Source organism: Pinus tabuliformis, chromosome 1_1, assembly GCF_031772625.1.
Source record: "Pinus tabuliformis cultivar Carrire ecotype Pingquan chromosome 1_1, CPIR1, whole genome shotgun sequence".
In the NCBI taxonomy this organism is placed as follows: domain Eukaryota; kingdom Viridiplantae; phylum Streptophyta; class Pinopsida; order Pinales; family Pinaceae; genus Pinus; species Pinus tabuliformis.
In genome coordinates this window covers 509,067,587-509,083,967 of record NC_142297.1, presented here as the reverse complement: position 1 = coordinate 509,083,967, position 16,381 = coordinate 509,067,587, and the positions used below count along the sequence as shown (strand labels likewise).

Sequence of the window (16,381 nt, the reverse complement as noted above, 5' to 3'; positions counted from 1 at the left end):
CGCATACCTCTCTCCTGTGTGCAACAATACCACAACACCAGCATATTTTTTGTGGCTCATTATAAAAAAAAACTTAATACAAAAACATTCTACTACCTTGGGTTTTTTAATACATATGGTCAACGCTCCTTTAAAAAAAATAACACACATAATATGTGCCCATACCGCTAGTGTAGTTAATATTCAATGTTTTACCAAACACTTACGAACCACATAACTATGCATTGAATGTTTTACGGCGGTCAATCAAACTTTAAATTACTCCACGCAAGTATTAAATGTTGCCCGTATGCAAGTTTTGTTGATGGACGGCGGAGGACGAAGAAGCAAATCGAACAGCGAACGGAGATATCGGGAGACAGTTTGTTGCAGAACTTTATGTCCCAAAATGTCAGACTTGCTGACGTATAGAGAGGACCACGCGTCCAAGGATAATTGGATCGGGCTTGAGAGTATGGAAACTGCCTGCTGGTCGAAGGCGGTCCGATAAGTTGGTGGTTTTTGCTGAGCGGTTTTGTGCTGCCATCATTGTCCACGTCCGCCTGCACGGTGTCTGCAACCTGCAAGTGGAATTAACATTCCAACAAGGAAGAAAAATTCTCGGGATTTTTGAAGGTTCCTACAGAGAAATTATATCATGGTTGATCCAGGTTTTGTTTCTGGATTTATTGGTGTGGGCATACAAATGACAATTGGCCAAATTCTTGGGCACATTCGCATTGCACTCAGTTGCCAGAAAGAGTTGGCCAATTTGAAAGATCTGGTAATGGAAATCGAGCCTATTGTCAAGGGCATTCAGGAAGACCGCCTGGAATTAAATAAGAATAAAATTTCCATCAGTCAAAGCCGCAATAAGGGCGCTTCAGCTGTTAATAGTTGGCTTAAGAAGTTAGATATGCTTCTCCGACAAGCATCAGCAGTGGCACAACACTGCACAAAACCATGGTATGACGCAGTTTCACGTTATAAAGCGAGTAGAACTATCAATTCTTTGATTTCAGACATAGCCCACCATCTCCAACTGGCTCCTTTGGTTAACTTGGCCCAAACTGCGGCACAAACTCCAGTGCTCCAAGTGGAACTCGGGCAGATTAAAGAAAGCGTCCAAACCATGGCTTCTTCTTCAGCGAGTACATCTGCAACTACCTCGCAGTCTCTAATTCCTTCATCGGGGTTATTCATCAACGAACCCCTTATTGTGGGACAAGAGAATGCTTTAGCAAGACTCGAAAAGTTAGTGGTGGATGAGGGCGCTACTTCTCCCTTCTTGCGCATTGGCGTGATAGGCAAGGGTGGTTCCGGCAAAACTCTACTTATGAAGACACTCTTCAATAGTAAAAAGGTAAGAGATATTTTTAGCGATGGATTATTGCTTTGGCTTACTGTTTCTCAGAGTCCGTCTATAGCAAGTCTTCTCAATGAGCTCTCTGCACAAATAGCCATGCAAACAAACGTAGATCGTGGTAAATATCTTAACCAAGAAGCGGTAAAAATTTGGTTGCATGAGAGATTGCAGGGAAAGAGGTTTGTCTTGATATTGGATGATGTATGGGAAGAGGGTGCAAAATTGCTTGAAGAATTGGGTCTACTCCGGCTAACCGACTCTTCCATCTCCACAGTTATTGTGAGTACAAGGAATCGCAGAGTGCTGTTAGAAATAGGAGTTGAAGAGAAGTACATAATCACAATGGCGGATTTGATCGCGGATGATAGCTGGCCGTTGTTTGCTTATTATGCTTTTCCCTCGACAACCAGGACGCATCCAAACATCCAGGAAGGAATGGCCAAGATTGTGTGCCCCAAGTGTGGAGGGCTTCCTCTTGCAATCAAAGCAGTAGGCAGAGCAATGGCAGGTGTTGTGGGGAAAAGTATCCGATGCGGATGACCCTATCCCTACTCTAAAGGTGACAGTCTTTAGCAACAACTGAAAGTAAAGCTTTGATGTTTTCCTTTATGAAAGTACAGAGAGGGGGAAGAAATGATCAACCAACCTGGTATCCTTCGCTTAGTCGATCTTGATCCTCTCTCTTTGTCTCTTGTTCCCAGTTCCTTGCTCTCTTTGCCGGTCCAGCTACACACAAGCCCTGCACAAAACAAGAGAGGAAACTACAAGATACAAGTACTCATAACTGATGCATGGATTAGAGTGAATCAAATATACATGTAAATACAATACATCAATGCAATACAAGTATATAGGAGAACATGCAAAACTTTATTGATAGAAGTAACAGGGTTCTGAGAAGGTTACAACCAATGATGGCTCCAATCCAGCAGCACCTCCCCAGCAGCAAGAACTCTCCTCTTCACCTCTAGTAAAACAATCACCCAATAGCTCTAACTGTAATCCAACAGCACCTCCTTGCTTTACACAAAATTCCAGCCTCCTTAGACCTCATAGAAGAGCTCTATATATAGGAGAGAAGAAGAAAGGATGAGTCAGCTTGAGACTGACATGAAGCTGCCTTGTGTCCTCTCCCTCTTCAGTTAACCTTCAGTTCTTGAGTCCACTTGGAGATCCTTGCTTACACATGGTGATCAAGTACCTCTTACTCATCACAGGGCGAATCTCATGAACCAAGTGTCAGTTTGGAAGCTTCCTGGGCAGTTGACACCTTGCAGGATGACTGTGCCACTTGGCCAATCTCGCCCAGCGCAGGTAGCCTTCATTACTTTTGACTTCCAGCGCAGGTACAGAGTGGGACAGTTGCATTACAGCACAGAAGCTCAGTTAAGCAGCTGACATGATCCAAAATAAGCCTGTTTTGAAGTGTTTTCAGGTGGAGAACTGATTGGAAGTGCTGTTGTTTGATGACCTTGTTCTTTTAGGGGTAAGAACAACATGTTTAGGGACTGAGGATCCCTGTAATTATTGACATTCCATGCTCCATGATGCGAGGCACAAAAATGTCTATAACAGTTGCCCCCTAAAGTATGAGGCCGTTTATCGGGTGAAATGCTTTATCTAGAGGATCCGAAGTTCGTTCCAGTGCTGAGGAGAGTGCCCTGTAATACAATACAATACAATACATTATTTTTCATTCATCATTATTCTCATGATCTGGCTGAGGCGGGCATTCCCATGCTCAGCTTTTTATAAATACATTTTGGTACATATGACAGACGATCGTCTGAAGATAGACTGATAATTTTCTGCTGAAATTATCATCCTTTGAGTAGGATGATCATCTGCTGCAATGATGTACATGGCAAATGTTTTTATATTTCCTGAATATATATCGCAGCCCAGATGGATGAAACTAGATCCGGGGTCTTCAAACTCATTCGATCTTCACTCTAAGTACAAGTCGATCCATGTGAGAATTGCGCTGAAGTCGAACATGGAAAGACATCGCTTGATTACCGGTCAATAATGTAAATCGTTAACAAGCGCGAGAGGAATCACCAATAATGACGATGACCCTCAAGGTACTGCAGTACAATTCACGTGGCGTGAATAAAGGACTTGGCGTCGAACGCCATGCAAAATCTTCTGGTCGAAGGTCATTGATGTATACCTATCGCCGGAAGTGAGAAACTTGCCATTGAGGCATGCAAGCTTCAAAGTACTGATAGGGGTTGTTCCTAGATCAACTTCTTGGATAATGAGTTGAAGTCGACAAGAAGCGATCCGTCAAAGGAGGGCCTTAATGAATCCCACATCAATGACACGGAACGGAGCTAATGACTTTAGTGGAGGTGAAAACAAACTGTGACATATGATTCAGGGTGGCGATCATGAATGGATGAAGGATAATGTAATGCAGTGGATGGGACACGGTTGATACTTTCAGAATGACCCCTCTTGAACATATAACGACACTGATGCGATGGATCGGTAGCATTACCCCAAACGTGGATGGTGTGGCGAGGACCATGGTGATGAGATCGGTGAATGAAACAACCCAACCCGATGTGATACGGAGGAAAAGTGTCATGTTCAAGAGTGACTTGCTACCATTAAACTTTGAATGTTCTCCCAATTTTTCCCCGGTCATTTCTGACCAGTACCTCTTTATTTTTGTCAAGCTTGAGGAGGATAACATATGCTTGTTCTATAACCTGCCCTTCGGGCAAGCCCATCGCTATGATTTAACGAGCCTAGCGATAGGGAAACTCATTCTCGTCTAAAGACAAGTTTGTCGCTATTTAATCATTTTAACGAGTCTAACGACAAGGAAAACTCGGTCCTTTTCATTTTTAGAGAGTCTAAAAAGGTACAGAAAGTTAACTCCATGATTCCTTTTTCGTCAGCTAATCCCTTAAGTCCGAAAAAGTATAAAACAATACAGAAGGGATGGCTGTTCGGTACTTTTAACGAGCCGAACAAGACAAGCGCTCGATCCTTTTGTGTAATAATCCCTCAGGTCCAAAAAGATTAAAATTTAGAGGAGGGATAGCTTTCCGGTCATTTAACGAGCTGGAAGGCCAAAACTCGGCAAACTTTTCATATTTTACGAGTCAGTGAAAAGAGCTGAAAGAAGACTCGTCTTTTGAGGAACGAGTGATAAACAGGGATAGCTACCGATTCCAGGTACAGGTTGGAATTTTCCAATCACGGCAATGTCACAAGGATGGCTAGGTGAAATCACTCTTCGCAGCTGTTTCTCAAAAGAGGTAAACACACAAATGGAAGTGAATGATCGGCCAAATGAACAGTGGAGGTGATGGATGAAAACACGATCAAGGTTCTTATGGCTGATGAATTTACGATCTCAAAAGGTTATTTACCGGTTCATTTTTTCCATGAGCTTGAACTCTGAGGGAAACTTTTGCTCACACTTTTCTATTTTTTAACGAGCATAAATTCAGTCCTAAAACTGCTCGGATTTGCGTTTATTTTTTAACGAGCATGAACTATATGCTAAAACTGCTCGATATACCAGTCATATGAAGAACGCCTCTCGTAAGGACCAATTTTTATAGAGCTTATGCCTTACCACAGCTGTGCTCACTTTTGGCAAATTTTACTTTTGCCCCACAGGCTTTCTTTCATGCAAGTTTGGACACGGCTAACCTTAAAACCAGATAAATAACCGCCCCTAGCTTGCACTCCAGAAAGTTTGCATGCCCCCAGGTATAGGATAGAATTTCGAGGCTGCCCCTCCTCTCCCCTACTTCCGCTTTTCTTTGGGTGTTCATTTTTATTTGTCATCTTGCTAATCTAATGCTAACGATACTTGTCTTCTCGTTATTTTAAGGGGTCTTACGCAGTACTCCCGTCGGCCCACTTTTAACAAACAGCTATTTATGACAATAGAAGAACACTACTCAAAGATAAAACATTGGTATTATTGAGGGAGGCTTGCCTCTTTCTTATTATTCCAAAGACGGTTCGATTTGCTGCCACAGATCAATATCTTTCTTCGGCGGTGCCTATCATTGGGTTGTCCTAAGATGGTTACCCTCTGTCACAACAATACGGTCTCCTTCTTAGTAGACTGCCCCTGCTTATCCTTCAAAACATATGTTTCGATGGGCGAGGCTTGAATTTAAAGATGGTGACTACTTGTTGTAATAAGGGAATTCCTACTTGGGCATTGCCCACTTTTTAGACAAAGGTGAATGATTCCCAAACACATAACTTTGACAAAAGATCATTATTCCAGAACAACCCCACTTCCTACGGACGGGGTACGGACTAGTCATGTTCTTCTGCGGAAATTCTGTCTTATACCCGGAGTTTCTTCTGCCCGAAGCAGACCAGGGTGCATGCCCCCTGGGTCCTAGTCTTTCTTTCCGAATCACTCGCGCTCATCGAGAAGGAGGACTGGGGGCGGAGGCGAATCTTGAGTGAACAGACCATTTAGGATTGGTATTTGACTATTTGCGATGCGAGATCCTGGAAATGAAAGTTGGTCTATGAGCTTGACCACCCTTCCTTCATGTGGAAAACACATTACTCTAAAGAGTGAGGAGACTATCGCTCCCATGCAATAAATATAGTCGCGTCCAAGGAGTAGGTTATAATCCAAGGGTCCTTGAACTACCAACACGTTCATCCTGACGGTCTTCCCCTTCAATGTAACAGGTACATCGGGGAGGATCCCTAATGGTCGACTGGTTCCTTTATCAAAACCTGAGAGATTTCTCAATTCAGGTAAAAGCAACGGGGAACCCAGTGCTTTCCAAGCAACAGAGGAAAGGATACTCACAGACGCCCCTTCATCAATGATAGTACCAGCCATAATCATTCTATAGATCTGGACAATGATTCTGAATGGTACATTGGCTGGTAACTGGGGTCTGCCTAGTTGATTCCAATCAAAGGATACAACCAGGTTGCTTGGCGGTGGGACCGAATATACGGCCGGATATGACTCTGATGATGTTCCTTCCTGCGATAAAGGAATGGGCGCATTGCCCTGATGCTCATCGGAGTCGGTGCTGATGAAAAGAACCTGGATGGTGTCATCCTTGTTCTCATCAGTGAGGGTGTCGCATGAAGACGACTCTTCGGCGACGGTGTCATTTGAAGACGGGTCTTCAATGATGGGGTCATTGGACGATAGAACCTCTGAAGGAAGAACCGGGCCAACTGCCGTATCGACCTTTAGACTTTCGTCTAGTCTAGATTCAGTAGGTTCATCCTCAATGACCGACACTTCAGCTGACCACTTGAGTGGTTCAACCGGATTTTCAACTATCGAGGGATTAGGCGCGAGTTTTTGATATCCAGGTGGAAGTCGCACCGGTGACACCGGGCGATCTTCCAAAACTCTCTTGGCCTCATCTAAGAATGGACATTTGTGGATGGCATGATGACCTTCACACAATAGACAGGGTGATCTTGGTCCCCTTCTTCGTCCTTCACTCTCGCTAGTTGACGGAATGCAATCAACTTGACAACTAGAGGTTGATGCTACCGGATTGTGCAACCTTGGGGACCAGTCCCTTAGTATCCGGGGAATACAAGGACAATCACGATGGAAATGGATCCCTTTGCAAATGACACATGGCGATTTAGGCCCGGTCGGTGCGGTGTGTGGGTTTTTGTCAGCTTTCTTCTGCTTGCCCCCAGTCGCCTTCGCCAGAGGCTCCTTCTGCTTCTTTTCTTTCTTCTTCTTTTCCTTCTTCTCCTTGGGAGGCTGACTTTTGCCGGCTCTACCTTGCGAAGATGAAGGATCAGAGGAAGTATCATAAGAAGTGGAAGGCTGGTGGGTAGTTCTAGATTGTTCTGACTGTTGATTCGAATGCTCAGGATTAGTGGCGATCCAGACTACATTAGTTGAAAAGAGCCATACAGGAAGGCCGATTGTCAATCCTGGAAGCGACAATGTAGCCATATGAGGCGCACCAACATCTCCCCAAGAGGAGAAGGGATTTGGACTTCCGCCAAGGTTACTTCCTTGGTTGGTGGGCTCCATACTTTTCAACTGAAAGATCAACGTGGGAATAATAGGTGATTATGTTCCACTTAAAATAAATTTTATTAACGACGCTTTTAGATACAAACTTGCTTTTTCATGTTTTAAGAGTCGAGAAAAAGCTAAAGATGACTCTAGTCGCCTTCGATGTATTAATGAGCCCGAAGTGACAAATGCTCGGTTGGACTTTTTCAGTTATAGAGTTTGAAAAAGGCCAAAAGAAACTGCTCTGGAGATCTAGGCAGAGGGTGTGCCAAACCTTTCGCGAAACCACAGAATACGTTTTACGGTACGGGTGGTCGATCTTCGTGAATGCTGTGTTCACTACATCGCGATCAGTAGGGCGGCCGACACGGTTTCCTAAGGATAAAGGATAAAAGCCTATAGGGGTCTCCCAATATACGCGACGGTACGCGGGAGCTCAAGTCCGTGTTAGTGCCACCGACTCTCAAGAGGAATCACCCACCTTCGTAGAGATCGACAGTCACTATGTTTAACGACGCCAGAACACGTCTCTACCTAGACCTCTAGATGTTTGCGTTAAATTCCAAAGCGTTGTTATGTAAATTGAGTTTATTTTAATGTTGATCTTTCTTAACAGTTTGCCTTTCAGGTTCGCCACGAGATGTATATATACAACTTCCTATATGCAATCTAAGAATGAGAAGCAAGTCTTTTCAATCTTTCAACTTTGAAAACCTTAATCTACTTGAGGGAAAAGAAGGACACAACTTTTCCCACAGATCAAAGAACACACACTAAAAATGCACATCTTCCTAAATCGTCAAGCATACAGTCAAATGCAAAATGCACAATGCATGTATTTCTTTTCGTTATCCTTAATGTTGATGCTAGACAAAAAGGAAACTGTTGTATGATTTTGAATCTAATTTCAAGTAGAAATAAACAAGCTTGTCCACAATAAAAAAGACACCTTATGATAGACTTGTTTAAAACACAGGAAATGTATAGATTCAAACCATGAAATGCAAATCGAACAAACTCAAACAGCTATGAACAGTAATAAAACTAGCTCTTAAGATCACAAAGACACTTTTACAGTTCAGGATTTAAGAGGCCACAGCTATACTGGTTCGCTTTTCACAATGGGAAACTGTAACTGAAATAAGAAATACTGAAAGAACATTCACAGTTTCATCACACAACTGAGGCGGAATAATGTCAAGGAGAAGTGGCTTACAGCAAGTACAATAACCAGCAAGCAATCAGCCAAAAACAAGTGCAAACAGGGCCAAGACACAAAGGGAAAGCTAAGCAAGACAATGGCTAACTAGACTAGCGCAGGTTCTAGTCTGCCAATTTCACTCTCAGCGCAGTTCCCGAAGGGAGTACCTGCGCTGTAATGCAGACTGCCTGTGTACAGCCTACACTGACTCACGAGAGTTTCGTCTATAAAGAATTCCGGGTCATAAAAAGCTCAAAAATGCACTGTTTTTGATGAAATAAAAAGCTATAGGTCAAGTACAGGCTAAGGGATGATCAAGAGGATGAAGATCTATCACAAAGAGTAAAGAGTCTTTTGTAGATAAGCTCTTCAAATCTTGAATCTGCTCAGCAAATGAGCAAGAGTAGCAGTCCCTCTACTTCGCTTTTGATATAGTCAAAAGCTTTTCGATTTGGTACTCTTTTCTTCAAGAAATGAATAGAAAAATACTACAAACACCAACAAGATACTAGGCTCCCCAGCGGAGTCGCCAGTTTGTTGTGGGGAAAAGTATCCGATGCGGATGACCCTATCCCTACTCTAAAGGTGACAGTCTTTAGCAACAACTGAAAGTAAAGCTTTGATGTTTTCCTTTATGAAAGTACAGAGAGGGGGAAGAAATGATCAACCAACCTGGTATCCTTCGCTTAGTCGATCTTGATCCTCTCTCTTTGTCTCTTGTTCCCAGTTCCTTGCTCTCTTTGCCGGTCCAGCTACACACAAGCCCTGCACAAAACAAGAGAGGAAACTACAAGATACAAGTACTCATAACTGATGCATGGATTAGAGTGAATCAAATATACATGTAAATACAATACATCAATGCAATACAAGTATATAGGAGAACATGCAAAACTTTATTGATAGAAGTAACAGGGTTCTGAGAAGGTTACAACCAATGATGGCTCCAATCCAGCAGCACCTCCCCAGCAGCAAGAACTCTCCTCTTCACCTCTAGTAAAACAATCACCCAATAGCTCTAACTGTAATCCAACAGCACCTCCTTGCTTTACACAAAATTCCAGCCTCCTTAGACCTCATAGAAGAGCTCTATATATAGGAGAGAAGAAGAAAGGATGAGTCAGCTTGAGACTGCCATGAAGCTGCCTTGTGTCCTCTCCCTCTTCAGTTAATCTTCAGTTCTTGAGTCCACTTGGAGATCCTTGCTTACACATGGTGATCAAGTACCTCTTACTCATCACAGGGTGAATCTCATGAACCAAGTGTCAGTTTGGAAGCTTCCTGGGCAGTTGACACCTTGCAGGATGACTGTGCCACTTGGCCAATCTCGCCCAGCGCAGGTAGCCTTCATTACTTTTGACTTCCAGCGCAGGTACAGAGTGGGACAGTTGCATTACAGCGCAGAAGCTCAGTTAAGCAGCTGACATGATCCAAAATAAGCCTGTTTTGAAGTGTTTTCAGGTGGAGAACTGATTGGAAGTGCTGTTGTTTGATGACCTTGTTCTTTTAGGGGTAAGAACAACATGTTTAGGGACTGAGGATCCCTGTAATTATTGACATTCCATGCTCCATGATGCGAGGCACAAAAATGTCTATAACAGCAGGGGTTACTAGTGAATATGAGTGGCACTTGGCAGCCCGAAGGCTGCCTGGCCAAGACAAAGAAGCTCTCCATCATTGCTTAAGGTTGAGCTACGACGCACTGGGCAGTTCATACGAGGTTAATCTGCAAATGTGCTTTCTCTACTTAGCTGCCTTCTTAGAGGACTATATTGTTCAGGTGGACGAAGCGATTCCATTGTGGATAGGAGAAGGACTGCTTGCAAAGAAGCAGCTGCAACATCCAGGTGGCAACGACCCATTCCAGATGGGAAGACTTTACGTCAATATTTTGGCCGATCGTTGTTTGATCGAACCCATTGGGAGAGACGTAGATGGGCGGGTTTTATGGTTCAGGATACACGACGTGCTGCGTGATTTGGCAGTTCAGATTGCTGAGCAAGAAGAAAACTTCTACTGCGGGGCAGGTCAGGGCCTGACAACTTTAAAGGAAAATGAATGTTCAGGAGCGACTCGGATTTTGTTGAACAGCAACAGATTGACTTCCCTTCCCCAGTCATTGAGCTCTCCGGAAATTTGCTCACTGATTGTTGGAAATAATAATATTAGACAAGTTCCAAAAAGGCTGATTGGGGGTATGATCTCTCTTAAGGTTCTAGATTTGAGTTGGACGTCGCTCCAATCATTGCCGGAGAGTGTTGGCAGTTTGAAACAGCTGGTATTCTTAAGTTTGGCACACGTTCCTTTGACAAGGCTGCCTGCATCTCTCACAAATCTTGTGAATCTTCAAATCCTTATTCTTTCCAGATCTGGAATTACAAAACTACCGTCTGCCTTTCATAAGTTGAGATCTTTAAAGTACCTGGACCTCAACGACTGTGATGATTTGCAATGTCTACCATGTAGTATATCAGGCCTCACGTCTTTGGAGTACTTGTACATGAGCAACTGCCGTAGTCTGTGGAGAAAACACCAAGGAAAGCACAGATGGTCAAAAATGCAGGCTTCCATTGATGATTTGGGCGGGTTAACAGAACTCAAAAGCTTATATTTAGAGAATAATGGACAAACAATTAGCGAGGGGACATTTGGGAAACTTGCTAACATGGAGACACTTGAACTGACCCTCACAGGGATGGCAGGTCCTCCGCATGACCTAAATAATATGTCAAAGTTGAAAAGACTTATGCTAAATTGCCGTCTTGTGGTTAAAATGGATTTTCTTCCATTTCAAAATTTGATTCATCTTAGATTATGGGAGTTACATATGTTACAGGAACTCCCACCACTGCATAAGCTTAAGAGCTTGAGACAATTGGATATAGTGCGTTGTTGTCTCGAGTTAAAAAGGTATCCCAAAGAATTTAGTGAAAACGGTGCATTTCCTACCTTGGAGATATTGTCACTGGTTGAGTTAGAGGTATTAGAGGAGTTGCCCGCAGTAGAGGAAAGTGCAATGCCTTTTCTTAAAATATTCACCGTGATGAAATGCCCAGCGTTAAAAATGATGCCAATGGGCTATGTAAATCTCAAAACACTTCAAAAAATAAGAATATATAATTGTCCAATGGTATTAGAGAATTTAGATGAAATTAGAAAAGCAAATTCAAACATAGAAGTTGTAACGACATCTATGGTAGATATAAGTGAAGTTTATAAAAGGTTACAAAATTTTGAAGACTTACAAGGAAGTGCAGATAGTTGGGTTTATGATGAATTTTGGTATAATGAACCGTATGTTTTTTTCCAAAGTTTTTAGAGAAGATTATAAATTTTTGTAAATAATATATCATGATGAAAATTTCGAATTTATATCTTTTTCGTGTTTATTTTATTATTAAATTGTTATTTTGATTATTTAAAAAAACTTGAATAACATTTATATATTGTAATATTTTTCATATATATTTAGTAACTAAAATTTTAATAAAATGCTTTCACAGTGAATATTTTTAGTATTATAATATATTAAATTGATTAATGCCATAACAATATAATTTATTTATTTTTTTGGTCGAGGGAGAAAAAACTATTCAACTTTTTAATTAAAAAAATATTAAAATAAAATACGTTGAACTTCAATGTATTATTTTAGGAAAATAGTACATATTTGATATTTGATGGAATGGTTAATATTGATATTTAGATAAGTTAAATGGCTTTTACTTTCCTGAGAAATAATTGGGAGATGGATTAAAATTTGTTTAATTTTTAATATGTTTTATTCTTAAAAGTAAAGATTTAGTTGTGTAAATCAAAATAAGTGAGTGATGGAAAAATAAAGCTTAAAATCGATTAGACTAAAAGATAAAGTAAAGAATGTTGGACATGAATTTAATTGAAGTTGTAATTTTTAGGAATATAGGTAGTAAAGAATGGTGGACATGAATTTAATTGAAGTTGTAATTTTTAGGAATATAGGTAGTTTTTATTATAGGTGACTTTGAAATACTTTTTACTCTATTTTCTTGATCGAGTTAGTATTTTCCAAAATAGTACATATTTGATATTTGATGGAATGGTTAATATTGATATTTAGATAAGTTAAATGGCTTTTACTTTCCTGAGAAATAATTGGGAGATGGATTAAAATTTGTTTAATTTTTAATATGTTTTATTCTTAAAAGTAAAGATTTAGTTGTGTAAATCAAAATAAGTGAGTGATGGAAAAATAAAGCTTAAAATCGATTAGACTAAAAGATAAAGTAAAGAATGTTGGACATGAATTTAATTGAAGTTGTAATTTTTAGGAATATAGGTAGTAAAGAATGGTGGACATGAATTTAATTGAAGTTGTAATTTTTAGGAATATAGGTAGTTTTTATTATAGGTGACTTTGAAATACTTTTTACTCTATTTTCTTGATCGAGTTAGTATTTTCCCCATTGAAAATATGGTTAAAAAAATGGAGGCTAATGTGTATCTTAAAATTGCTTCACTCAAGCCAAAATCACCACCTCTAGCTCAAGTGAGGTTGGTGTAAGGATGCACAACCTTGGCTAGATCATTGGGGGCAAAGGAAGAAACTGTCTTGAAAAATAAGGATAATAAAAATATTATTACTTCCAAATTTAAGGATAAGTTGTGGGATGATAAGGAGTTAGAGGGAAAAGGGAAGCTGAGGTATTATAAGTGATCAGGGGCTCAGGACCAAGTGTCGTAAAATGGTCAAAAATGAAAGTGCTCAGAACTGATTGGAACCTGAACGACTGGAAAGTTCTCGTCCTCCCGATTCTGGCGCCGTAAACGGTTCGAAAAACGGTCGTCGTATGAGGAAGATATGGCAAAAATAAGAATTGCTCAATAACATTAGAAATTTGAATTTTTTTAAAAAAAATTTAAAAAAGAATACTCTGCAGAATATTCCTTGAAATATTCCAGGAATATTCCCTTTCGGCAGCCAATCACAGGCCGCCACGTGGCCCCCAGATGACATCAGCAAATCTATATGGGCGCATTTTAAAAATTTTGGTGTTGGCCAGGTTTGAACCCAGGACCTCTTCCTTAACAGTGGAACAACTTACCAACGTGCCACAGCCAACGGATTTGTTTTATGGGCGGAGCAAACTGTTAATAAAGTTTGAATTTGGCGGATGGCGGGAAAACAAAGGGGGCCAGCCCCCATACCATATGACCACGCCCGGGAACCAGGGGCTTAAGCCTAACCGCCAGCCCGCAAACAGCCAGCACGCAATCCGAGGCCAGCATTAAATTTGACTGCAGTTCAGTTGGCGGCAGAATTGGCGGGCCTAACTGGCCGTCACTAAAGTTAACTGGGGTTTTGTTAGGCCAAACTGGAAGTCAGGAGTAAATGGCCATAACTTTGGCTAGGAAAGTCCGTTTTGGACGATTTTTTTTTTGATTTTGGGTCTCTTCGACCTTCTGAAGCCATTGGCACAGGTTTCACAGCCATCTGAGGTCATTTGCAGGTGGTTTAGCTTCGTGGAAGTTCCAGGAGCCACTAGAGCCAAATCAGTTTTGGAGCTGCATTGGGAATTGTGCAGCTAGTGAATGTGGAACGAAGGTCATTCCTGAAGTTTTTCAGCATTCTGAATCCATTTCTACAGCTTGTTTTTCCTTCTGAGGCATTCTTCTCACTGTTTAGCTTCAGGGAAGCTTTCAGGGCCACTAGGGCCATTTCAGTGTTGGAGCTGTTTGGGGGCTATGTTCATCCGTTTTTGGTGATTCAAAAGCCTATGTCTGCTATTTTCGACCTTCTGAGTCTAATGGCAGAGGTTTCAGAATCCATTGAGGTCATCTTCACCTCGAAATTCTCCATGCAACTGTAAAGAGCCACTAGGGCCAATTGGGGAAAGTACTGTATAAGGTACAAAATTCACTGTTTAGTGTTTGGGAAAGAGCATGTTTGGCTAATTCCTATCTTCTAATTCTGTATTTACAGTCAGATCTGTCCTTTGAGACACCCATATTCTTGTATTAGCCTTTGTAGCAATTTTTAATACAAGAGGACAAGCCTAGTTGGAGAGGCTTGGTCCAGCAGATGTAGCCCAGGAGGGGGTGAACTGCTTTATCATTTTGATGTATTTTATTTGTTGAAGATGATATGGTAAACAAAACTGATATAAAGTTTTAAACAACAAAATATACATAACTTGCATACACACATAATCACCTATTCAGCTGTAGAAAGTTGTTTGTCTTATTCCGCAAGACCTTAAACTTCAAGCATGTGTATGTCAAAGACTTCTAAGTGGTTACTTGTTTATTTCTTTAGGCAGAGCCTGTAGAGGGCCAGGTAGCCTCTGGAACTCATCCTCTTTTTAGAGGTGACATGTCCGGTGAATGCCCCTACAGTCTATCTTTGTATAAGAAATAAGAAGTTTATACATTTTTAGAGGTCATTTGGAGTGTCTAGCTCACAGTTGAAATTATTGGAAATGGATACCTTGCACCCTTAAACAAGTACATTCCATTTTCAGATCAGATGGTATCAGAGCACTAGGTTTTCTTGACTGACATCACTAGCTTGATTGTGTAGCTTGAAAGGTGTCTTAAGCAGTGTTGAAGATTGACTGCTTTACTACTTGTTTTGTGAGTTTGTTGAAGCTCTTTTGTTCATTTTTATAATGACTTCCATAAGTGAGTTCTCAAAATCGTCCTCCTTCACAAGATTCTTTGATGAAGGCTTGAAGCAAGAATTTTTCATCATGATGAATATGGTGAAAGAAATGTATGAGGATGAAAGAAAGAGCTCTAGACTCCAAGAGCAGTTGAATTCCATGAGGGAAGAGAAGCAGTTGCTTTCTAACCAATTGCAGGAAATGAAAGGCCAACTCCATATTGCAAACATGAAGCTGGAAAAGATGCATGAGTTGGAGAGACAACTCCTTGTTGCCAAAGAAGCCTTAGCCAAGTATCAGCTTGAAGAAGAGGTAAACAATTCTAGTTTGTCTTCAAATTCTGATAAGAATGTTTATGTTGGTTCTTTTGAGAAACATACCAGAGGCATAGGGTCCAAGTTGATGTCCAAAATGGGATATGAAGGAAAAGGATTGGGCAAACATGCACAGGGTATAGTTGAGCCAATAATGGTTGAGGTAAGGCCTAAGAATTTGGGTCTTGGCTATGGACAATCTTATGGAGAATGTTCTAAAGCAGCCATGAAGGCAATTGAAACAGTTCCTAGAAGGAGTTTCATTTCAGGTTCTCTATCTCAAGGTTGTAAAGGTTGTATTCTTGAGGAATGCAATAGTTTGAAACATACCTTGCAAGAAGAAGGTGTGCATAAGCATGCACTTGAACAAGGAAGTGGTGAAAGCTCTAAATCCATTGCAAGGATTCATGGTGTTCCAAGAGGAACTTCTTCTTCATTTGATTCACCTCCTCATGAAGGTAATGAAGGTGAAAGACAAAGGTATATATCTGATTTCAATCATATTTCCTTTGATCATGTAAAGCATGGAAAAATTCCACACAAGCATTGGAAAAGAATTGCATGTTCTTTTTGTGGTTTGTTTAACCATAGTGTTTCTAGATGTTGGAAAAGAATGGCAACATGCAGGAAACTTTTGAAGGAAAGGAGGCAAGAAGCCAAAGTTCCATTGAACAATGCAAATCATGCTGTCAAGAAGATGAACATTTGTTGCACTTATTGCCATAAGCATGGACATACTGCTGAAAGGTGTTGGACTCTGAATCCAACAATGCTTCCACGAAAATTGAAGAAATTGGAGCAAGAGTATGGCAAGAATGGGAAGGAAGTTTCCATCATTGATATGTGTCAGGATGATACACATGTTGATATCGA

At 40.9% G+C, this 16,381-nt stretch overlaps 1 protein-coding gene across 1 annotated transcript; it reads left to right on the top strand.

Annotated features, from left to right (window-relative positions):
* Positions 1–637: 637 nt before the first annotated feature.
* Positions 638–13,824, top strand: LOC149214025 (disease resistance protein UNI-like). Its single transcript, XM_089389261.1, has 3 exons — positions 638–1,853; positions 10,158–11,847; positions 13,596–13,824. The coding sequence occupies exons 1-3, from the start codon at positions 638–640 to the stop codon at positions 13,822–13,824; spliced, it is 3,135 nt and encodes a 1,044-aa protein (XP_089245387.1).
* The last annotated feature ends 2,557 nt before the right edge of the window (positions 13,825–16,381 follow it).

Coding starts and splice junctions, on each gene's coding strand:
- LOC149214025 (XM_089389261.1), top strand. CDS start 638: ATGGTTGATCCAGGTTTTGTTTCTGGATTTATTGGTGTGGGCATACAA. Junction 1,854..10,157: donor AGTAGGCAGAGCAATGGCAG/GTGTTGTGGGGA, acceptor CTATAACAGCAG/GGGTTACTAGTGAATATGAG. Junction 11,848..13,595: donor GAATTTTGGTATAATGAACC/GTATGTTTTTTT, acceptor GGTGTTGGCCAG/GTTTGAACCCAGGACCTCTT.